Below are 23,421 nucleotides of genomic sequence, written 5' to 3' on the forward strand. Positions count from 1 at the left end.
ACATAAAGTAGTGAAAGATGCCGTACAGCAATTGCTACGTTAGCAGCCCCATAAATAATGACAAATGATTATCCTTCCAAGCAATCCCAAGTCGAGTCTTGTACCTCTAAGACATGAGCTTGACAGCACTCCATTGTCGAGATGAGCTTCGAAAACACAGAAACAGTACCCTCTACCTCTCTCTCAGCAGCAGCCTGAAAAATATAAAGAGCAAAATTTGTCAATGGAGTTCAAGTCTGTTGAATGTTTTTGGTACAAATCTCATACAGGTACATCTCAATAAATTAGAAGTGTCCGAATCTTAATTTAATTAGGTAGTTCAATACAAAAAGTGAAAGTCATTGGAGAAATGCACTACACACACTCAGAGTGAAATATCTGCAGATTTTTTAAAATATATGTATGTATAATATTGATGATTATAGCTTATAGTAAACGAAAACCCTCATCTCCAGAAACGAGAATATTATGTAACAAACAATTACGAAACAATGAACATTATTTTTAATGTATAAATTAGGTAGGAATTTCCCCTCTGAAAAGTATTTTCCCAAGTGTTTCACGAATCTTTATAATCCATGAGTTCTGAAATGACTGAACTTTTCGACCATATCCATCCATCCATGCATTTTCTGAGCCGCTTCTCCTCACTAGGGTCGCAGGCGTGCCGGAGCCTATCCCAGCTATCATCGGGCAGGAGGCGGGCTACACCCTGAACTGGTTGCCAGCCAATCGCAGGGCACATACAAACGAACAACCATTCGCACTCACATTCACACCAACAGGCAATTTAGAGTTGTCAACTAACCTACCATGGATGTTTTTTGGGATGTGGGAGGAAACAGGACTTTTCGACCATATTCTACTTTATTAAGTTGTACTTTTATCTGCTAACAAGAACTCTGCTGAGAAATTAAGTTGGCCTTGTGGAGCTTACTAGACGCATCGTATTATTGTGCAGCTTTAGTCAAAGTGTTTTCAGTTATATGATTGTTGTGCGCCGTCAGAAGTCTGGGCACCTGCAGACCTCTTGGGCTTTTTGCCAGAAGTGCCAGTAACTAATGTAGGAGAGTGTGTAAGTTAATTGTTTGTTTTAATTGATGTTGCTGTTATGTATGTAAGATTTATTATCACTACAATATTCTTCCAAAAGAGGCTGAGCAGTAGCAAATCAGATCCTTGTTGAATTGTATAATTCACAAAAAGAGATGAGTGTATATTCCAGGTCCTGATCTGGTTTTGTTTGTGGCTACTGGAACAGGTATACAGTACGTCAGCAGTAGCAAGTGCATGTACAGTGCTTAGAATAGATAATAATGCAAAACCTTTTTTTTTTTTTTTTTTTTAAATTATTTCTCGATTGTATGTAATTGTTTTTGCTAGGGACTCATTCCATAAAGGGGGCTGTATCCTGACCTGGCTTCGCAGTAATAGTCATGGCGAACAATAATTGCAGTAGAATCTGTGAGCTTCATTTACAAATGTCAGATTGCAGCCTGATTCCTAAAACATGTATGTGAGGTTCATTGGAGACTAAACTGTCCTTAGGTACGAATGTGAGTGTGAATGCATGTTTGTCTATATGTGCTCTGCGTTTGGCTGGCGTCCAGTCCAGGGTCTACCCCACCTTTCGCCCAACGTCAGCTGGAATGGGTTCCAGTACACCTGCGATTTGCATGGCATTTGGTTTTTGTTTTGTTTTTTTTCTAAACCCTTTTTATAGTTCAGTACCTCTTCTGTGATTGATTGGTAATTATGTTTATAGTGAGTTGTAAACTTGATTTGCCACGTTTTTTGTTGCTTATTTTAATAATAATAATAATAATAATAATGCATTATGGCGGATGACTGGTTAGCAGATCTGCTTCACAGTTCTGAGGACCGAGGTTCAAATCCTGGCTCCCGTAAATGGGAGTGAATGTGTTGTTTTGTAACACAATAAATAATTGTAAACATTTATTACAAGGAAAATTATTATTTGGATCAGAATGCTTTACTTAAAGCATTGTACGATCATACTGTGATACTATGCAATGTATTTTGTTTTGTAATTTTAATATATAAATTATTTTGTTAATATAGTCAGCCAGAGCTGCAAGAAATGCAAAGTTATCAATGCCCTTTCATTTCACCATCATTCCTGTGATGCTGTGTTGGGTGTTTTTGTTTGCACATTAAGGACAAAGGTCACTTTTTTTGTTTTCATTCCTGATTTAACAAAACACCATTCAAGCAACACGTGGTTCCTCATGTTTTTGAGATTGTAGGGTGATAGCTGCAGCTGGCTACTAGTGTGGACTGAAAGGGTGGCAACAATGTGGACATGAAATCCCAGTATTTTGAGGGTAGTAAGCAACATGTTGAAAAAAAAATGGACTATCAACTCGTTAGGTTTTGTTCAAGCATAAGGGTGTCCACACGTGTACTTGGCACCAGGACACCCTAGGTCGCAGTTCAATGATTGACTTTGTGGTCGTGTCATCGGACTTGCGGCCGCATGTCTTGGACACTCTCTCAGGTAAAGAGAGGGGCGGAGCTGTCAACTGATCACCACCTGGTGGTGAGTTGGCTCCGATGGTGGGGGAAGATGCCGGTCCGACGTGGCAGGCCCAAACGTATTGTGAGGGTCTGCTGGGAACGTCTGGCGGAATCCCCTGTCAGAAGGAGTTTCAACTCCCACCTCCGACAGAACTTTGCTCATGTTCCGGGGGAGGCGGGAGACATCGAGTCCGAGTGGACCATGTTTCACGCCTCCATTGCTGAGGCGGCCGACCGGAGTTGTGGCCGTAAGGTGGTTGGTGCCTGTCGTGGCGGCAATCCCCGAACCCGTTGGTGGACACCAATGGTGAGGGATGCCGTCAAGCTGAAGGAGGAGTCCTATCGGGCCTTTTTGGCCTGTGGGACTCCTGAGGCAGCTGATGGGTACCGGCTGGCCAAGCGGAATGCAGCTTTGGTGGTCGCTGAAGCAAAAACCCAGGTATGGGAGGAGTTCGGTGAGGCCATGGAGAAAGACTTCCGGACGGCTTCGAGGAAATTCTGGTCCACCATCCGACGTCTCAGGAGGGGAAAGCAGTGCACCATCAACACTGTGTATAGTGGGTATGGGGCGCTGCTGACCTCGACTCGGGACGTTGTGAGCCGGTGGGGAGAATACTTCCAAGACCTCCTCATTTCCACCGACACGCCTTCCCATGAGGGAGCAGAGTCTGGGTTCTCTGAGGCGGGCTCTCCTATCTCTGGGGTTGAGGTCATCGAGGTGGTTAAAAAGCTCCTCGGTGGCAGGGCCCCGGGGGTGGATGAGATTCGCCCGGAGTTCCTCAAGGCTCTGGATGTTGTAGGGTTGTCCTGGTTGACACGCCTCTGCAACATCGCGTGGACATCGGGGACAGTACCTCTGGATTGGCAGACTGGGGTGGTGGTCCCCCTTTTTAAGAAGGGGGACCGGAGGGTGTGTTCCAACTACAGGGGGATCACACTCCTCAGCCTCCCTGGTAAGGTCTATTCAGGGGTGCTGGAGAGGAGGTTCAGTCGGGAAGTTGAATCCCAAATTCAGGAGGAGCAGTGTGGTTTTCGTCCTGGCTGTGGAACAGTGGACCAGCTCTACACCCTTGGCAGGGTCCTCGAGTTCGCCCAACCAGTCTACATGTGTTTTGTGGACTTGGAGAAGGCGTTCGACCGTGTCCCTCGGGTGGTCCTGTGGGGGGTGCTTCGGGAGTATGGGGTACCAAACCCCCTGATACGGGCTGTCCCTGTACGACCGGAGTCAGAGTTTGGTCCGCATATCTGGCAGTAAGTCGGACTCGTTTCCGGTGAGGGTTGGACTCCGCCAAGGCTGCCCTTTGTCACCGATTCTGTTCATAACTTTTATGGACAAAATTTTGAGGCGCAGCCGAGGCGTAGAGGGGATCCGGTTTGGTGGCCTCAGTATTGCATCTCTGCTTTTTGCAGATTACGTGGTTCTGTTGGCTTCATCAAGCCGTGACCTCTCATTGGAGCAGTTCGCAGCAGAGTGTGAAGCGGCTGGGATGAGAATCAGCACCTCCAAATCTGAGACCATGGTCCTCAGTCGGAAAAGGGTGGCGTGCCGTCTCCAGGTCAGGGATGAGATCCTGCCCCAAGTGGAGGAGTTCAAGTATCTTGGGGTCTTGTTCACGAGTGAGGGAAGAATGGAACGGGAGATCGACAGGCGGATCGGTGCAGCGTCTGCAGTGATGCAGACTTTGTATGAATCCATTGTGGTAAAGAAGGAGCTAAGCCGAAAGGCGAAGCTCTCGATTTACCGGTCAATCTACGTTCCTACCCTCACCTATGGTCACGAGCTGTGGCTCCCGGACACCTCCCCGGTGAGGTGTTTCGGGCACGTCCCACCGGGAGGAGACCCCGGGGACGACCCAGGACACGCTGGAGTGACTACGTCTCTCGGCTGGCCTGGGAACGCCTCGGGATCCCCCCGGAAGAGATGGATGAAGTGGCTGGGGAAAGGGAAGTCTGGGCGTCCCTGCTAAAGCTACTGCCCCCGCGACCCGACCTCGGATAAGCGGTAGAAGATGGATGGATGGATGGATAGTTAGGTTTTGGGCAGCACAGTGGACGACTGGTTAGAGCGTCTGCCTCACAGTTCTGAGAACCGGGGTTCAATCCCCGGCCCCGCCTGTGTGGAGTTTGCATGTTCTCCCCGTACCTGCGTGGGTTTTCTCCGGGCACACCGGTTTCCTCCCAGATCCCAAAAACATGCATGGTAGGTTAATTTACAACTCTCAATTGCCACAGGGGTGAATGTGAGTGCGAATGGTTGTTTGCTTGTATGTGCCCTGCGATTGGCTGCCAACCAGTTCAGGGTGTACCCCCCCCTCCTGCCCGATGATAGCTGGGATAGGCTCCGGCACGCCCGCGACCCTAGTGAGGAGAAGCGGCTCAGAAAATGGATGGATGGATAGTTAGTTTTAGGACTGGTGAACTTAGTTTAAAATTTTGAATTATTCACTATGAACTGACCTAGTTCATTTTTGGAACGATGAACTGAACTTTGAACTAGTTTGTGTAGAAAGTGAACTTTCCCAACACTGATCCTGTATTATTTCACATCGCAATATGTATCACAGGTTTTTTTCAAATATCGTGCAGCCCTAGTGGGTACACTAAGCTGCCGTTTGGTGCATAGGAACAAACAATAGACAGGATCCGTCGCCCCGCCCAAAGGCAGAGGGAGGCTTCCCTCGTCCACTGTACAGGCACCAATCCAGGGGGCAATAAGTGTTCCGTTCATGGTATTATTCTGTCTATTTCTGAAATGGGCTTGAAGCAGCCCTTGGTGTAAAGATGTAAACGTCAGGTAAAACCTGAAATATCTATCGATCCATTTTGTATACTACCCATTCGATTCAGGGTTGCAGAAAGCTGGAGCCTATCCCAACTGACTTTGGAGGAAAGGAAAACTACACCCGGAACTTGTAGAGAAAGACAACTATTCACACCAGAACTGAGAGGGAATTGAACCCACACTACCTGCAAGGAAGCCAGGCGAGTCAACCACTACACCGTCAGTGACTAGAACCTAAAATACTGAATCTTACCTTAGATTGAAAACTTACATCAATGCCCAAGAGGGAGTTATTTATTTCCTGACATTTCTTCTCTCTTTTGCAGATTAGCTCCTTCAGGTGCTCCTCTGCAGTACCCAATTGTGACTTGGGGAAAAACAGAGAACAGAAGATTATGCTGTGTGTTTATCAAGACATACTATCATACTATTAACATATAGTCCCAGAGAGGTTTTCTATTATAACAGATATTTTTCAAGGAAAAACAATTGTTAGAATGTATGAATATATGAAATGTGATCATTATTGCTGAGAATATTCAAATTCAATTCAACAAGCGTGTAGGCAGTACCCCTGGAGCTGCGTGAGCTCTGTAAATAGGTTGACTTCAGGACAGCGTATAACTTGTCAGTGAATTCAATAAAGGGAAACACCGTAAAGTGCAGTGCTATGTGTGTATGTATGTGTGTACAATTAAAAATGATAAACAAGATGCATATTTGCATGGTCTTGAACATAGACAACTACAAAAAACTGTGCACACTTGAAATGGTGGTCTTGAGACAGCTCTTTGCATCATGAGATGTGTCTTGACTCACACCTTAGCAATGAGACCTTTTTGTAGGCCATCAATGAAAATTGAACCAGCTGATATTCACAAGGAGCTGGATTGCTGTTTGATTATTGATAGATTTTAGGTGTTGTCCTGGCTTTCCATGCCTTTTTGCACCTCCCTTTCTTCGTGTGTTCAATACTTTTTCCCAGTGTCATTTCACATTATTACACATTACGTAATTTCTGATCTTATTTGTTCTACTTTCTTTGTATGTCTGTTACCAACATCTGGCGAAATTCTCATGTCAATAGCACATTTGGAAGTAAGTTTAGTGAGAGAAATGGTGATGTATTAAATTCTTATTTCAGCTGCTGTATCAACAATACCCAAAAACGCTGCCGGTTTCTCTGGGCCACAGTTTAATTTAGATGGACTGATGAAGTACAAAGGTGTGCTGTGGTCCGGCGAGTCCACATTTCATTTTATTTATTTAAAATTTACCCAGCGGCACAGTGGTCGACTGGTGAGCACATCTGCCTCACAGTTCTGAGGTCCGAGGTTCAAATCCCGGCCCCGCCTGTGTGGAGTTTGCATGTTCTCCCCGTGCCTGCGTGGGTTTTTTCCGAGTCGCGACTTTACAGTCGCGAATGGTTGTTTGTTTATATGTGTCCTGCGATTAGCTCGTGACCAGTTCAGGGTGTACCCCGCTTCTTGCTTGAAGAAAGCTTCAGTCGGCTTCAGCATGTCCGTGACCCTAGTGAGGATAAGCGGTACAGAAAATGGATGGATGGCTTTATTTAACCAGATTAAAGCCATTGAGATCAGGATCAGTTTCACACTGCGGTCAAGCCAACCTCTACTTGTAAAGAAGAAGTCTAGCCAGCCGCCCCTAATTTTGTTCATACTAGACATTACGGTAATAAGTCGCCAGCTCGAGGCAAAACCCACCTTCAAAATAAATGCCTACCAATAATAGGGACGTCAATGCTTCGGATTTAAAATAATTACGATTAAAATAATAATAACGAAGCGCTCTGTTATAATGCAACCAGGAAGGCAACGAGCAAGGTTAATTCAAATCTTGAGCTGCATTAAAAAAAAATTATTTTATATCTCCATACATGACTGCATGTATATCTATTTTCAAAAAAGTTTAAAAAAATAAATGGACTGCAGTTATATAGCGCTTTATCTACACCATCACAGTGCTCAAAGCACTTTACAAAGCCTCACGTTCACCCAGAGATTCATAGACCAATGGGCAACTGCTGCCATCCAAGGCACTGGCAGGGCCACTGGGAGCAAATTAGGGTTCACCGTCTTTCCCAAGGACACAAAACCCCAAAATAGTCCCATTGGTATCGCAATACCAGTCCAGAACTTTGTGACATTACAACGGACTCCACTAAAAGAGGTTTGATAAAGATTTGATATTGTATTTAAAAATAAAAGTCTGAAATCTGAATATTTTGCTGTCATTACCCCTGATTGAAAAAAAACTGTTAAAAAAAAAAAAAGACAAATCTGAGCTGTCGCAACACCAGTCCAGTTCTAGGGGACACTACACCACCCCAGGTCTCCCAACAAAAGAGGTCCCATCCAAATCTGATGTGGGATTTCAAAATCAATCTATCCATCCATCCATTTTCCACAAAATAACTCATGAATATGCGAATCGCTTGGGTATCCCCTCACTCACACTCTCGTCCGATAGACTTTCACAATTTACACTCCCACTACACTTCAGTTGTACAGCCGGGTTCATGACCCCTTGTCTTGCATGCTTCTTCTCCTGTCCTTACCCTGTAATATCTTCTCCTGTCCTTCCCTCACTACTGGGACACTACTGCCCCATACAACACTCATATCTAATGAGAGAGAGCAAAAAAAAAAAAAAAAAAGAAAAAAAGAGAAGGAAAAAAAAAAAAAAAGGTTTGTAGATTCCAAATGTTATTGTAGCCACTATCATTTTCCACGGTACTTAGACTCCAAGCTCGTAATAGCCACTCGCTTGCTCGCTGGCAAACTTACACAACCGCATGTCATCTCGTCCTCTCCGGATTGCGGACTATTTTCAATTTTGGCGTAACGTCGTAACATTTACACTCGATAGTCGCAATATCGTCATTTTATACAGCTCACGTGCAACAACACGCAATATATCGACTCTATTCGATATATATATATATATAGATGATGAAGAAGTCTCCTACCCTCACACAACTGTTAGTGAAATCAGCAACAACCGCCAGAGAGCATGAGTGAAGCTACACAGTCTGTTGGCAGGAGACTTGAACAAAAGTACAGATGCTCCACTAAAAGGTGCAAAGCACTCGTTGGCAAGAAGATGACAAAGGCCAGGCGGGAATTTTCTGAAAAGTGGGTTGGGTTTTGGGTTTTCTAAACTGATGAGAATCTCCAGATTTAAACCTGGTCGAGCATGCATTTCACTTGATAAAAATATTTCTCACTTTAATCTATTTTCGATCTATCCGTTCCAATACTTTTCCCCACCCACAAATGCAGTATTTCATAACAAATAATTATATTTTCTAAGCTGTGTATGCAATTCAGATCTAAATACCTGGAAAATAAATGCTCAACTGTTGATCTTTTGAAGCCAAACCCAATTGTTTTTAAGTCTACAGCAAAAAATAAAGGAATCCTCATGATAATAGTTTTGCAGGGGTGTGTATATATTGTAGTAACTACGCTTACGGCCCGGTTGTCAACAGCAACCCCAAGAACTGATTAACTTTGGCATTCCTGTTTCCTGAACCTCAATCAACCGGCTTGTTGCCACAAGACACAGGAAACCTGGTTTATATCAACTGAAGTCATAAAACCGATTGCGAGTCTCCTCATGACTTTGACAGCATGATTGGGGGGGAAAGGAAGTGATTGATAACTGTTGAACAATGGAACATGGTCATCCACCCCCTAGTGGTGACTCGAGACTGCCTGTGAACATTAAAATGACATTGAAGACTTCCCACACTTGTAACCAACAAAACAATCCTTCATGAATATTTTAAATGCATGCCTTGATGTCTGTGTCATTAATGTGTCGGTTTACAGGTCCGGCGATGAAACCTTGAGAACTGTCCTCTTGATTTGAAGTGCAAAATGATGTTGTATTGAACAATAAGTCGTTGACATTGTTCAATACGAGACTAAAGTTGAAACAATCATTCTATATGTTTGAGCTATGAGTAAGAGTGCAAAGTTGGGACTATTTTAGATTAATATGTGATTTTTAAATTGTAGACTAAATTTTAGTCGATGAGCGCGGTCTTCTCCACGTCCCCTGTCCCTTAGACACGCCCCCTGGGCATTTAACCCTTGGCTTCAGTCTCTCTTGGTTCTTGGCTCTCTGTTTTTCCTGGCTAACATCCTCAGCTACAGGGCGGCTTCGGCCAACCCCTCCCCCCTCCCTTTTTCTTGCCACCACATGCGCGAGCAACCACGGACTAAGACTACGGCGGCGCTGTCCGACCAAAGAAGCTGGCCATGCGGCTTCGATCGTTTTTCACAGGCTTGATCTGTTGGTGGAGGCCCCAGGAAGCTACTCCTAACACTCATAGCAGTTACGCCCGCAGTTGAGAGCAAGAGCGGGGCCCGCAACAAGTTCAAACGGCAGGAAAAATTACGAGCGCACCCCGACAGGACAACAACTTTCTTTTTGCATGTTTTTGGTTTTCCTTTTATTCATCTTTTTTCCTCATCTGAAGCCGTCTTTTTTCCCTTCCTGAGATGCTCGCAGACAGACCATCCCAAGGGCCAACTGATCTATGGTCGTGAGTAGAGCATGACAATCGTTGTCAGAATGTACAAAATTAGTGCCTAATAATTTTGGGGTAAAATACCAGCTTCACACAAGTTCCAACTTTGTACGAGCTAATTACTAGTAGGTTGTAACCTATATTTTCTATAGAATTCCACTTCCTGTTGTGTTTTGTGTGTGCTTGAGTGAAATTGTCAAATCCGTTGTCATCGAGAACTCTTATTCCATAAATGTAGCAGGCTTCTAGATAACAGAGATTGATAGTTTTCCATCGCTTTTCCTACGATATACACACAAAAAAGAGACGCGGTGCCCCTTTCCGAGACAAAGATAACGTCAAATGTACGTCGAACTAAACCGGAAGTGAACGCCTGCGTTCACTTCGCTTTCCGCCGAGAGCGTTCGCTTTCCGCCGTGTTCAGTTTCCAAATTAATTCCATTTTTAATCCAAAACCAATAGACGCTACAATATTGTATGAAGAGGTATTTTCCAAAATGCAATAGAACAAAAAATATCGTCCCATGCGATTCTACTTTACTACCAAAGGGCGTTCTTGCTCACCTTCTTAATGTCCCATTCTGTCTTGACTGGAATGATGTCGTGCCCTTTGTGCGCGAATGACTCTGCACAAACGCTGCACACACAGCTTGCATCAGTTCGACAGAACAACTCCTTCAGTCGTTGGTGGATTGGACACATGGGTGAACAAGGAGAGGAGTCACTGGGATGGTTCCAAGTGTTCCTGTTGCAACATTACATAAAGCCTGTCATTTTGGTTTGTTACGCTGATTTTCTTTACATTTTGGAAATCACATCCCTAATTAGCTAAGCCTAATAAATGGTTATAATTGCTGTTTTGAGAAATACACTTACAGTCGCTCCCATCTAGCATGTTCATGGAAGGAGTATGTTATCTTGTTTGCTAACAATAATAACATACGTAACTTTTGCAAAAGTCTTAGTCTGCCATCTTATTGGTTCTTTTATCAATGCCATTGTGACTTTATATTACTAGAATGCCACTCAGTAGAGCACATCATGTACCTCCACAAGGTCAAAACTGTTGATAAGTGATGATAAAAAATAAAGCACCATCTTTGTGCTTGTTTGTCCCAATATTTGTCAGAAGGATGCTTCCTGGTTTATGAAGGATGATGCCCAGCCACCATCATTACTATCAGGTGAACGGGTGGCATTTGTGCCATAGTGACTCAAATGGTTAAAAAATAAATACATAAAAAAATCAATAAAAATATGTATTTCTGTATCTGTTCCTTTATCTAGATTGACACAATGCTCTTCCTTGTCTCATGCGACACCCCTAGAAACCTTTGTGGAAATTGTTTTTGAGTAATCATGCTAAAAATTTATCTGTCCTACTAAACTGGTTCATATGTCAATCCATAATGCAAAAAAAAATAAAAAAAAATAAAAATAAAAAAAAGTACACATTAAAAACAAACTAGTGTTAGCCTAAGACGTTTGCACAGTGCTGTACATTCTGAAAAGTTTCAGTGTAACATCCCAAAAAGTCCTAATTTTTGAAAACACAAGATTTAGCATTTTACCTGCTCGGATGTGAGGAAGGTGGAGGAGGGTCGCTATGTTCATTGCTCTGCATCTGCATGGACGGGTGGGCAAGACTGGTGCTTTGGGGAAACAGTTTACTATGAAAGGAGGACAGGGCTGTATCTTCCATTCCCCTTTTCCCGCCTACATCAGCTGCAACTCCAGTGTTGGTGATTTTTTTGAACTGTTGTGTGATTTCCTTGAGAGCTCGATTGACATGAAGTTCTGGTCGCTTGTGAAATGATTCCTTACAGAGGGGACAAAGGTAGACCTTGGTGTTTGCTCTTCTATCCCAGTAGGAGGAAATACAGGCTTGACAGAAACTGTGGCCACATGGTGTTGTCACTGGGTTGCCGAAGACTTCCAGACAAATTGAACAGCTTATCTGATCTTCAGAGAGAAAGTCTCTGGGCATTGCCACGGCCATCCTACGTATAGAAGTACAAGGTGTGTCAGAAATATTTCGGCACTGGCGTCACAATTGATATATTTCAAACACAAACAAGTTTTCCCCTTCAATCTGGGACAGATTGATTAACCATCTCTACAGAGAGATAATGCAACATTTGCTGTGTCGGGGGTGCGAGAAGAGGCGAGAGTTGGTGCAAGAAAACTCGTGGCTGCTTCACCATGACAACATGCCTGCTCACAATGCCCTGAGCATCCGACAGTTCCTGGCCGACAAGAATGTCGTCATGCCGGAGCAACCTCCTACTCACCCAACCTCCTCAGTGTGATTGTTCATCTTTGCCGAGCTCAAGCAGGTCATCATGAAGACCCGTTTTTAAGATGGGGACAATATTTAGATGGACCAATTTGAGAGGTCTGTTGAGGACCCCAAAGGAATCCTTGCAGTAGAGGATGAAGGTATTGCAAAGAAGGCTGGGAAAGCGTGTTAGACTCCAGGAGAAGTACTTTAAAGGAGAAAACTTGTAGTTTGTATTTGAAATATATATTTTGTGACAAATGTACTGGAACTTTTCCAGCATACTTCAAGACAATTAGAGTGTCAAAAAGAAATATTGATCAGAGTATACACTCGATCCATTCTTGCAACCATTTTCTTCCGCTTATTTGATGACAGGTTGTGGGGGCAGCAGCTTAAACAGGGAAGCCCAGACTTCCCTCTCCCCATGACCTCACCAAACTTCTCCCATGCCCAAGTTGTTGCCTCAGCAACCACCAAACCAAAGCTGCGTTTTGCTTGGCCAGCCGGTAGCCATCAGCTGCCTCCAGAGTCCCACAGGCCAAAAAGGCCCAATAGAACTCCTCCTTCAAGCTTGACGAGATCCCTTACCGCTGGTGTTGCACCAACGGGTTCATAGAATACCGCGATGACAGGCACCAACCACCTTTGACTGTTTTATTGCGATCAGTCCAATTCTATTGCTCGTAACACATAATCATAAATTCAAATTAGAATGATCTTAGCTCAAATTTTTGCGATTTGTTTATCAGTAATACAGTTTGGAATATTGAAATGCTGTTGATGAGACTGAGACGAATAAAACCAAGTCTTAACCCTAAAACTGCTGGAAACAGACACACACATGCACACATAACACCTTACTATCAAGATCGACGTTAATACGATCTTTTGTTGGTGGTCCTTGGCAGTTTTGCTCCTCATTTCTTCATCTGAGGAGAAACTTTCTAATTTTGAGGAGCATTTTTTTTTTTTTTTTTGCAGCTTAATCACACAGGGACCCAAAGCAAGGATTTTATGAAACAATAAAAATACGACAATATAACAGGGGATTTGAATGTAGGGCTGCAGCTTACGAATATTTTAGTACTCGAGTATCCTACTGAAAGTTCAATCAAACAATTGATTATTTGGATAAACTATATTTTTGCTTGGTTAAAGAGCAATTTTTGAATACAAAAGAGAAAACAAGACCTGTCACTTAATAGCGTACAACTAATTGGTTTCCTTTTTTTATAGGAGCAACAGGTTTTATTTCTCAAATTCATATTACGCATAAAAGTTAAGGCTTTACTTTTTTTTTTTTTTTCCCAAGCATCAACAGCCTTTGTATCTTTACTAAAGCAGCTAGCATTTTAGCATTTTGTGACACATTGTATAAATCCATTAGGTTCATGGCTGCTTTTTTAAATTTGGTCTTTTTGTCAGATACCCTCGAGAAATGTCATTACCGCCACAATGGCCTATTGATTAAAAATTGATTCATCTTGTCACGGTCATGACATTTCAAAGTTTTTAGCGAACTGTGCTATGCTGGTATAAGTATCTTAAATGTTTCTTTTAGCTAGCTAGTCCTGTACAACATTTGATATGATTATCAGGTTTTTCAGCAACTTTAAGGGACAGACCTGACCTTCCTGCCCCACGTCATTCCTGGCACCAAGCCTGCTGCCTGTTCTGTCCACTCCCTGCCACCTGCCAACACATCCAGGACCACCCCCATAACCTTTCCTCACTAAACTGTTCATCATTTTACATCTGCCCCTGCCAGCTCTTTGGTCCAGCTACTCCCCACATGTGACAGATCTATTTAAATGTATTTTTTCTTTCAATTTTACATCAAGGACACAAAAAGGCCTGTAATCAAATAAACACCCAGTTCGGAGGGAAAAAAATATATATTTCTTTTTAGACAGTCAATGACTGTATCTTCTGTTCCTGCTTAGTGCACCCTGGCCTCTCGGGGGCAGTGTGGTGCGATGCATGCATTGAGCTACTTATTTCCCGTAAGATTAAAAAAGAGGAGAAGACGAAAATCACATTATAATTGAAATAAACTCGTTTTTCACATATTAGGTTTTTCACATATTAGGAAGAATATATTTTGATATAAACTGTCTATATGTAACACATTATTATGGTGTTTGTGTGTGAAAAGTCAATATTTGACGGTATATCCCTCCCATGATCAAATGCTAACACTAACTAGCCTGAACGATTTTCCATTGACTGTTAGCAGAAGCTGGCGATTTCTAAAATGTCTTGTATTTCAATATAAAATGGTAATTACTGATGTTGTGCATTTAGTTTGACAGTGAACTCCAACTGGGGTGTCAATAAACACCTTCAAGTACGCATACATTTGGATTAATTGGCCAGCCCTGAGCTACACTGCACACATTTGCTGCGGGTGATCGTTTTAGTTTTTGCCGATCACTGGCAACCAGTTCAGGGTGTACCCCGCCTCCTGACCGATGATAGCTGGGATAGGCTCCAGAACTCCCGCGACCCTAGTGAGGAGAAGCGGCTCAGACAATGGACGGATGGATGTGTTTTCCGCGGAAATAGGCCGATCATGATCGGTGGCCGATCAATTGGAGCACCACTACCTGCTATGGTCGCGTCGTTCTGTCCTTGTCAGGGTAATAAACGCCATACATTTGATTGTACTCATAATTAAAAGAAACATTCCGCAGCCCGCGGTACTAACGTTATGTTAGTAAAGTAGACTAACGTGGCGGTGCGCCTTTGCACAGTCCTGGGAAAACAAAAACAAAAAAAAACAGCTACTCCAAGATACAATTTCTCTTTTCACAAGTTTTTTTTCAACGGCGGATGGTCGCTTCGTTCTTTCCTTTTTTTCCTTAGCCAGCTTTGCTAGCAGCGGTAACTTACAGAGAGCCACTTGCTATCCGCGCAGCTACGTAACACCAGCTCGTCTCGCCATGGAGGATCCGAGTCAACGCTTCGAGCTTGCAGCTCAAGAGTAAAAAAGCTGATTCTTCCACCTCAACTGAGAATTTGCTTGATTCGACAGAGATACAGACGAGTGTCCTCTTTTCAATCGACAAGAACTTGTCAATTGCACTTGATTTGCTTCGACAGGAGATCACCGAACTCAAGAGCTTGGAATTCACGCAACAATGAGCTAAGAGTAGATAATACTGCGATTCGATCAATCATGATGTCAACCTCAGCCGAACTATAAACTCTTAGACTGGTATATAAACTCATGAAAGAAACTACGTTGGACATTCAATCAAGAAGCATGCGTGACAACCTCATTTTCTCAAGCATTCCAGACAATGCTCCGGAAGATGCAGATTAAAAGGTTTATGATGTCCGCGCTCAAGATACAGTCGACAAGATTACTTTTCACCGTGTCCACCGATTGGGAGACCCTCGTCCAGGAAACCGACCACGTCCCATCATTGCAAAGTTTGAACACTTTCAGCAAAAAGTGGTTGTAAAATCCAAAGTTCGGGAGCTTAAAGGGACTTTTGTTTGGAATGAACGACCAGTTCCCCAAGGAGATTAATGAGAGGCGTAAAGTTTTGTACCCATTGATGAAGGATTTCTGCGACAAAGGCAAACGAGCGTGGTTAGTTGTCGACAAGCTATATGTCGACGGCCAACTGTTTCGTGATGCCAACGTCACGCCGTGGCTCTTCTAGATAAGTACTACTTTTGATCTGTTGCCGTTATGAATTGTCAAAAATTTATTGTATTTTGTTTCATTCTTTCCGGGATTCCGTTTGTGTTTATCGCATGCCACCAGCATGAATCCTCACTTGCTTCCACACACACACTAAACACACAAGTCGCTCAAAACTCTTTTTGCGCACCACAAACCACCACCACACACCATATTATACCCTGTCACTGTTTGTTTCCTATGTTCAGTGTTTGCTCATTACCCTTCTATGTACCCTGGCTTTGCAGTACTCAAATATAGCATCTCTATCACCGTCTCGTCAACACAATACCAAAAAATCTCCCGAAAACTGTCAAAAAACAACAACAAAGAATGCATAGAACCAAATCTATTTAAAATTATGATACACGCACCCATTATATGTCACACTTAACATTCGTTTCTTGGAATGTCAATGGCATTCGATCACGGGCAAAGAGAATTAAGATTATGGATTATACCACTAAACTTAAAACAGACCTCCTCCTATTACACGAAACGCACCTTACTAAGTCAGACGAAAAATGCCTCATTGACTCTAATTTCACTCAGGTTATCTCGGCCCTTTATAACTGTAGACAGAGACGAGTCTCAATACTAGTCCATAAAAGACTACTTTTTACAATAAATAGTACAGTAGCAGATCCAGAAGGCCGATATATAATTATACAGGCTACAATATTTAACAAGCTTTATACAATTGTCAATGTATATGCTCCAAATAAAGATGATCCAGCCTTTTTTCACACTTGTTAAACTTCTCAGCCACTTCTACAATTATGATGGGAGGTGATTTTAACATTACGTAAAATCCCCTAATAGATCGCTCAAATCTCACAAATAGTAATCACCCACAATGCTCCAATATACGAGAGCAGAATATGGATGACTTAGGTCTCGTTGACATATGGAGGCTGAAAAACTGTACAAAAAGAGAGTCAACATTTTTCTCGTCAGTTCACCGCTCTTTCTCAAGAATAGATTTTCTCTCTTTCAAACAATTCGGCAGCTCAAAGAATTACTCCCAAAATACATCCAATCATCATCATCATCGACCCATGCACCAATTTCTGTCAATCTGAAAATTGAATCAAATTTGTGACACCCACCAACAGATTGTGGTTCTTTTGTGAGGAAGGAATGGGATCAGTTACTGAAATTCAACGACTCCCCAACCATATCCCCATCCCTGTAGTGGGAAAACTGTTTTGAAAGGTCGAATCATATCATATATTCTTTGTACAAGAAAAAAGAAAAAAAGAAAAATGGAATTAAGGAAAAAATTAAACACCTCACAGAAGAATATGCAATTAATCCGATATATATACTTCGAAACCAACTTCAAAAGGCAAAACCTCAATTAGACGTTATCTTGTCAAAAAGAACAGATTTTCTACAGTTAAGATACACTAACTTCGGGAAAATTCCTTGCGAACCAACTTCAGCGCAATAAAGAAAAATCATTAATTACAGCCATTCAAGATTCAAGCGGGAACTGTACACAGTCACCGTCAGATGACATTTTTTACAATTTTTATAGCAGCTTATACGCATTTTCGAACAACCCAGATATATATATATATATATATATATATATATATATATATATATATATGCACATATATGCACACACACTCCGGTTTCCTCCCACAGCCCAAAAACATGCATGGCAGGTTAATTGAAGACTCTAAATTGCCCGTAGGTGTGAATGTGAGTGCGAATGGTTGTTTGTTTATATGTGGACCTGTGATTTTCAAACATTAAAATTCAAAATTTGTTTTGCTTACCTTTTAATTTCAATTTGAGTCGTCTGATTGTCAAACCTGTCGCTTCTTCGTTCAGGAGATAATTCGTGTCTCCGCTTCACTAATTTTGTTTTTGCTTAACGAATCTTTCTTTTCACATTGGACAGTTGGTCCCACCCACAGTCAGTCCAAACAAACCTGCTTGACAGGTATGTCCAGTTTGTACTTTCGTACATTTCTTGTGTAGATTAAATATAAAAGGGACATAAACGTTTGTCACACTTTTGTTTGTTTGTTTTCCACAGTCATTTTTAGTCTTAAAAACTTGAAAGCTGAAAAACAAAGCTGAAAAACCTTCCGCAGTAATTCTTAGAAAATGGTTGTAAACCACTCCTTTCAGCAATTCTCCTTTTAATTTCAATTTGAGTCATCTGATTGTCCACCTGTCGCTTCTTCCTTCTGTAGATAATTCATGTCTCTGCTTCACTAATTTCCTTTTTGCTTATCGAATCTTTCTTCTCACATTGGACAGTTGATCCCACCCACAAAGTCAATCCAAACAAATCGTAAAAACCTTCAGCAGTAATTCTTAGAAAATGGTGCTAAACCACTCATTTCAGCAACTCTGAGTAAGCAACGACAAGACATTTACAGTGGGTACGGAAAGTATTTAGACCCCCTTAAATTTCTCTTTGTTATATTGCAGCCATTTGCTAAGATCATTTAACTTGATTTTTTTCCTCATTAATGTACACACAGCACCCCATATTGACAGAAAAAAAACGGAATTGTTGAAATTAAAGAAAACAAATAAAAGAAAAACTGAACCATCACACAGCCATAAGTATTCAGACCCTTTGCTCGGTATTTAGGAGAAGCACCCTTTCAGCTAATACAGCTATGAGCCTTTTTGGAATGATGCAACATGTTTTTCACACCTGGATTTGGGGATCATTCCTCCTTGCAGATCCTCTCCAGTTCTGTCAGATGGTGAATGTTGGTGGACAGCCATTTTCAGGTCTCTCCAGAGATGCTCAATTGGGTTTAAGTCAAAGCTCTGGCTGGGCCATGAAAGAACAATCACGGAGTTGTTCTGAAGTCACTCCATCGTGCTTTGGGTCATTGTCTTGTTGGAAGGTGAACTTCCGGCCCAGTCTGAGGTCCTGAGCACTCTGCAGCAGGTTTTTCTCCAGTATACCCCTGCACTTGGCCGCTTTCATCTTTCCTTCAATTGCAATTATTATCATCTCAAGGATAATCAGTAGAAATGGAGAGCACCCGAGTTAAATATATGAGTGTCACAGCAAAGGGTCTGAATACTTATGGCTCCGTGATATTTCAGTTTTTGGTTTTTAATAAATCTGCAAAAATTTCAACAATTCCGGGTTTTTTTTCTGTCAATATGGGGTGCTGTGTGTACATTAATGAGGAAAAAAATTTACTTGAATGATTTTAGCAAATATCTGCAATATAAAAAGAGTGAAACATTTAAGGGGGTCTGAATACTTTCCGTACCCACTGTATCTCAGCTACTGGAACTGAATGACACCTTATTTTGAATACACAGATTATCTGTCCGTTCATCCATCCATCCATACATACATTTTCTTCCACTTATCCGAGGTCGGGTTGCGGGGGCAGTAGCTTTAGCAGGGATGCCCAGGCTTCCCTCTCCCTAGCCACTTCATCCAGCTCTTCCGGGGAGACCCAGAGGCCAGCTGGGAGACATTGTCTCTCCAGCGTGTCCTGGGTCGTCCCCGATGTCTCCTCCCACTGGGACATGCCCGGAACACCTCTCCAGGGAGGTGTCCAGGAGGCATCCCAATCAGATGCCTGGGACACCTCACCTGGGTCCTCTCAATGTGGAGAAGCAGCAGCTCTACTCTGAGCCTCTCCCGAATGACCGAGCTTCTCACCCTCTCTCTTAGGGAGAGCCTGCGGAGTAAACTCATTTCTGCCACTTGTATCCGGGATCTTGTTCTTTCGGTCACAACCCACAGCTCGTGACCATAGGTGAGGGTAGGAACGTAGATCGACCGGTAAATTGTGAGCTTCACCTTCACCACAACAGACCAATACAAAGTCCACATCACTGCAGAGGTTGCACCAATCCGCCTGTAGATCCCCCATTCCATTCTTCCCTCACTCGTGAACAAGACCCCAAGATACTTGAACTCCTCCACTTGGGGCAGGATCCCACCCCTAACCTGGAGAGGGCATCCCACCCTTTTCTAACTGAGGACTATGGTCTCAGAGTTGGAGGTTTTCATCCCAACTGTTTCACACTCTGCTGCAAACCGCTCCAATGACAGGAGGAGATCACAGATTGATAAAGCCAGCAGAACCATATTGTCTGCAAAAAGCAGAGATGTAATACTGAGGCCACTAAACCGGACCCCCTCTCAGCTGTGCCTAAAAATTTTATCCATAGACGTTAGGAACAGAATTTGTGACAAAGGGCAGCCTTGGCGGAGTCCAACCCTCACCGGAAACAAATCCAACTTACTGACGGCAATGCGGCCCAAACTCTGTCACTGGTCGTACAGGGACCGAATAGCCCGTATCAGGGGGTTCAGTACCCCATACTTCCGAAGTACCCCTTACAGGACTCCCCGAAGGACACGGTCGAAGGCCTTCTCCAAGTCCGCAAAACACATCTAGACTGGTTGGGCAAACTCCCATGCACACTTGAGGACCCTGACTAGGGTATAGAGCTGGTCCACTGTTCCAGGGCCAGGACGAAAACCACACTGCTCCTCCTGAATCTGGGATTCCCATCCCCACTATACACAATGTTGATGGTGTACTGCTTCCCCCTCCTGAGACGCCGGATGGTGGACCAGGATTTCTTCAAAGCCGTTCGGAAGTCATTTTCCATGGCCTCACCGAACTCCTCCAACACCCAGGTTTTTGCCTCAGCGACCACCATAGCTGCATTCCGCTTGGCCAGCCGGTACCCATCTGATGCCTCAGGAGTCCCACAGGCCAAAAATTCCCGATAGGACTCCTTCAGCTTGACGGCATCCCTCACCACCAACGGCTTCGGGGGGTTCCCACCACGACAGGCACCCGACCACGGCCACAGCTCCGGTCGGCAGCCTCAGCAATGGAGCCGCAGAACATGGTCCACTCGGACTCGATGTCCCCCGCCACCCCCGGAACATGAGCAAAGTTCTGTCGGAGTTGAAACTCTTTCTGACAGGGGATTCTGCAAGACATTCCCAGGAGACCCTCACAATACGTTTGGGCCTGCCACATCAGACTGGCATCTTCCCCCATCATTGGAGCCAACAAACCAACCATCAGGTGGTGATCAGTTGACAGCTCCGCCCCTCTCAGATTAGTTGTCCAAAAATTATAAACCACAACCACACAAAATAAATGTAAGGTAACAATGTGGGATTAAAGTCAACCTGAGAATTTGTAGTAGTATAAGAGGCAAAACACAACCAGACCAGTGTTAAGTTTAACACCGGAGACTTACTGCCCATACCCCTTTTGTGTTCAATTCTCACTTGTATGTGAAGTAGATTGTAGATGTTTGAAGATTTCTGAAAACATGTGCCAAGACTGAACAATGTAGTTCTTAATTGCAGAGATAGTGTTAAACTGCTTTTCACCATTTCAGGTTTCCTGATTTTGTGGGCATGACTAAAACGGTGCCGAGTGACACAATTTGGAGTTCGGCACGCCTCCATCCATTTTCTGAGCCGCTTCCCCTCACGAGGGTCGCGGGCGTGCTGGAGCCTATCCCAGCTATCATCGGGCAGGAGGCGGGGTACACCCTGAACTGGTCGCCACCAAATCGCAGTGCACATATAAACAAACAACCATACACACTCACATTCACACCTACGGGCAATTTAAAGTTGTCAATTAACCTAGCATGCATGTTTTTGGGATGTGGGAGGAAACCGGAGTGCCCGGAGAAAACCCACACAGGCAAAGGGAGAACATGCAAACTCCACACAGGCGGGGCTGGGCTTTTGAGAACTGTGAGGCAGACGCTCTAGTTGTCATATAGTCTCATATGCAAAGTTGTCGTTTGAAACGCATCTGTGTATAGGCTGCTGAATTTGGCTAATGTAACGAGGCAACAATAATGTCAGAATCAAATGTACGCTGCAGTGACATCTCTTGCTCTCCAGGCTTATTACCACATTTGTGGTGCTTCACCAATATTAACGGGTCTACAGATTGCATATTAACTGTCACGGAGCGTAGTAGGATGTGAATTGGACCCAAGAGCAGAGTTAGGCGGAGGAAGTAGATTAAGAATGGTTGTCACAGGATACGGATATCCAAGGCGAGGCATGGGCTGTCGGGAAAAAGGAGCGAGCAGTAAGCAGGAACGTGAGCAGGTGGTGTGGCTTGTCGGCATGGCTGGAGCAGTCAGCGAGACGGGGAAGGCACGGAAGAAACACAGAAGGGAGTACAGATGCGAGTTGTAGGATAATCCTATCATATCACAAAAACCTGGGAGTACGAGGCTCGGCCATTGAGTCAGAAACAAGCGTCGATACTCAGGCAAAGTCTGTAGAACTTGACGGGCTTTAAATGCAGGCATTAATCAGTGCTGCTTGAAGACAGGTGCGCTGCACAGGTGCTGCTGATTGCTAGGGAGACAGAGGGGGAGAGGGAGAGAAAAGGCACATGGCGCCACCCAAGCTCCAAAAGAGGAACTGCAAGCCATGGATCATGACATGTACAGTAATATTAATACTTTATTTCCGCTTGTTGAAATACTGCTACTGCTAAAATTATTTCATTGTCTGTATAGGCAATAACGATTTTATGATAGATTTGAGTTTTAATTGAGAGAATGTAGGAATAGTTTTTTATTTTTATTTTTTTAAACCCACATTAAACAAGAAATCAACAAATCAGAATCAGAATCAGAATCAGAATCATCTTTATTTGCCAAGTATGTCCAAAACACACAAGGAATTTGTCTCCGGTAGTTGGAGCCGCTCTAGTACAACAAACAGTCAATTTACAGAACACTTTGGGGACATAAAAAATCTTGCTCGGCCCCATTTCAAACATCATTTGGATGTCTTGCTTTTTAGTTATTCCTAAAAAAAAATTAAAAACTCAAATTCCCCATCTTTAAAAGCTAAAATACAACCCCAAATACAACAAAATACAATTCCAATGAAGTTGGGAAGTTGTGTTAAACATAAATAAAAACAGAATACAGTGATTTGCAAATAATGTTCAATCTGAATACACTATAAAGACATGATATTTAATGTTCAAATTGATAAATTTGATTGTTTTTAGAAAATAATCATTAACTTAGAATTTTATGGCTGCAACGCGTTCCAAAAAAGCTTGGGACAGGTGGCAACAAAGACTGAGAAAGTTGAGGAATGCTCATCAAACACATTTGGAACATCCCACAGGTGAACAGGCTAATGGGGAACAGGTGAGTGCCATGATTGGGTAGAAAAGGAGCTTCCCTGAATTGCTCAGTCATTCACAAGCAAAGATGGGGCGAGGTTCACCTCTTTGTGAACAAGTGCGCGAGAAAATAGTCGAACAGTTTCAGGGCAATGTTCCTCAACGTACAATGAATTTAGGGATTTCATCATCTACGCTCCATAACCTGGAGGTGGGGCTCGAAGGCGAGCGGCTGGTGGGCCTGCACCCATGGGGCCCAAAAGGGTAACGTGGGTCCCCTTTCCCACGGGCTCTCCACCTGTGGGAGGGGCCATAGGGGTCGGGCGCAGTGCGAGCTGGGAGGTGGCCGAAGGCAGGCACCTTAGCGATCCGATCCCCGGCTACAGAAACTGGCTCTAGGAATGTGGAATGTCACCTCTCTGG

The 23,421-nt window shown here is 43.4% G+C and overlaps 1 protein-coding gene across 4 annotated transcripts in view; it reads right to left on the reverse strand.

The window, feature by feature from the left end:
- The window catches only part of btr01 (bloodthirsty-related gene family, member 1), a 32,258-nt gene extending 14,368 nt beyond the window's left edge, over window positions 1–17,890 (reverse strand). The window contains exons 1-5 of one of the 4 annotated variants that reach the window (XM_061679216.1): window positions 17,638–17,889; window positions 11,450–11,878; window positions 10,443–10,623; window positions 5,574–5,687; window positions 105–194 (exon numbers count right to left, since the gene is read on the reverse strand). In XM_061679216.1, the coding sequence (XP_061535200.1) occupies window positions 105–194; window positions 5,574–5,687; window positions 10,443–10,623; window positions 11,450–11,877 (813 nt within the window). In that variant the 5' untranslated portion in view covers window position 11,878; window positions 17,638–17,889. Of the gene's footprint in view, window positions 1–104; window positions 195–5,573; window positions 5,688–10,442; window positions 10,624–11,449; window positions 11,879–17,637 lie in introns of all 4 variants that reach the window. The other 3 variants (XM_061679214.1, XM_061679215.1, XM_061679217.1) reach the window with 3 other exon arrangements.
- Window positions 17,891–23,421: the final 5,531 nt, after the last annotated feature.

This window comes from Phycodurus eques, chromosome 6, assembly GCF_024500275.1.
Source record: "Phycodurus eques isolate BA_2022a chromosome 6, UOR_Pequ_1.1, whole genome shotgun sequence".
Classification (NCBI taxonomy): Eukaryota; Metazoa; Chordata; class Actinopteri; order Syngnathiformes; family Syngnathidae; genus Phycodurus; species Phycodurus eques.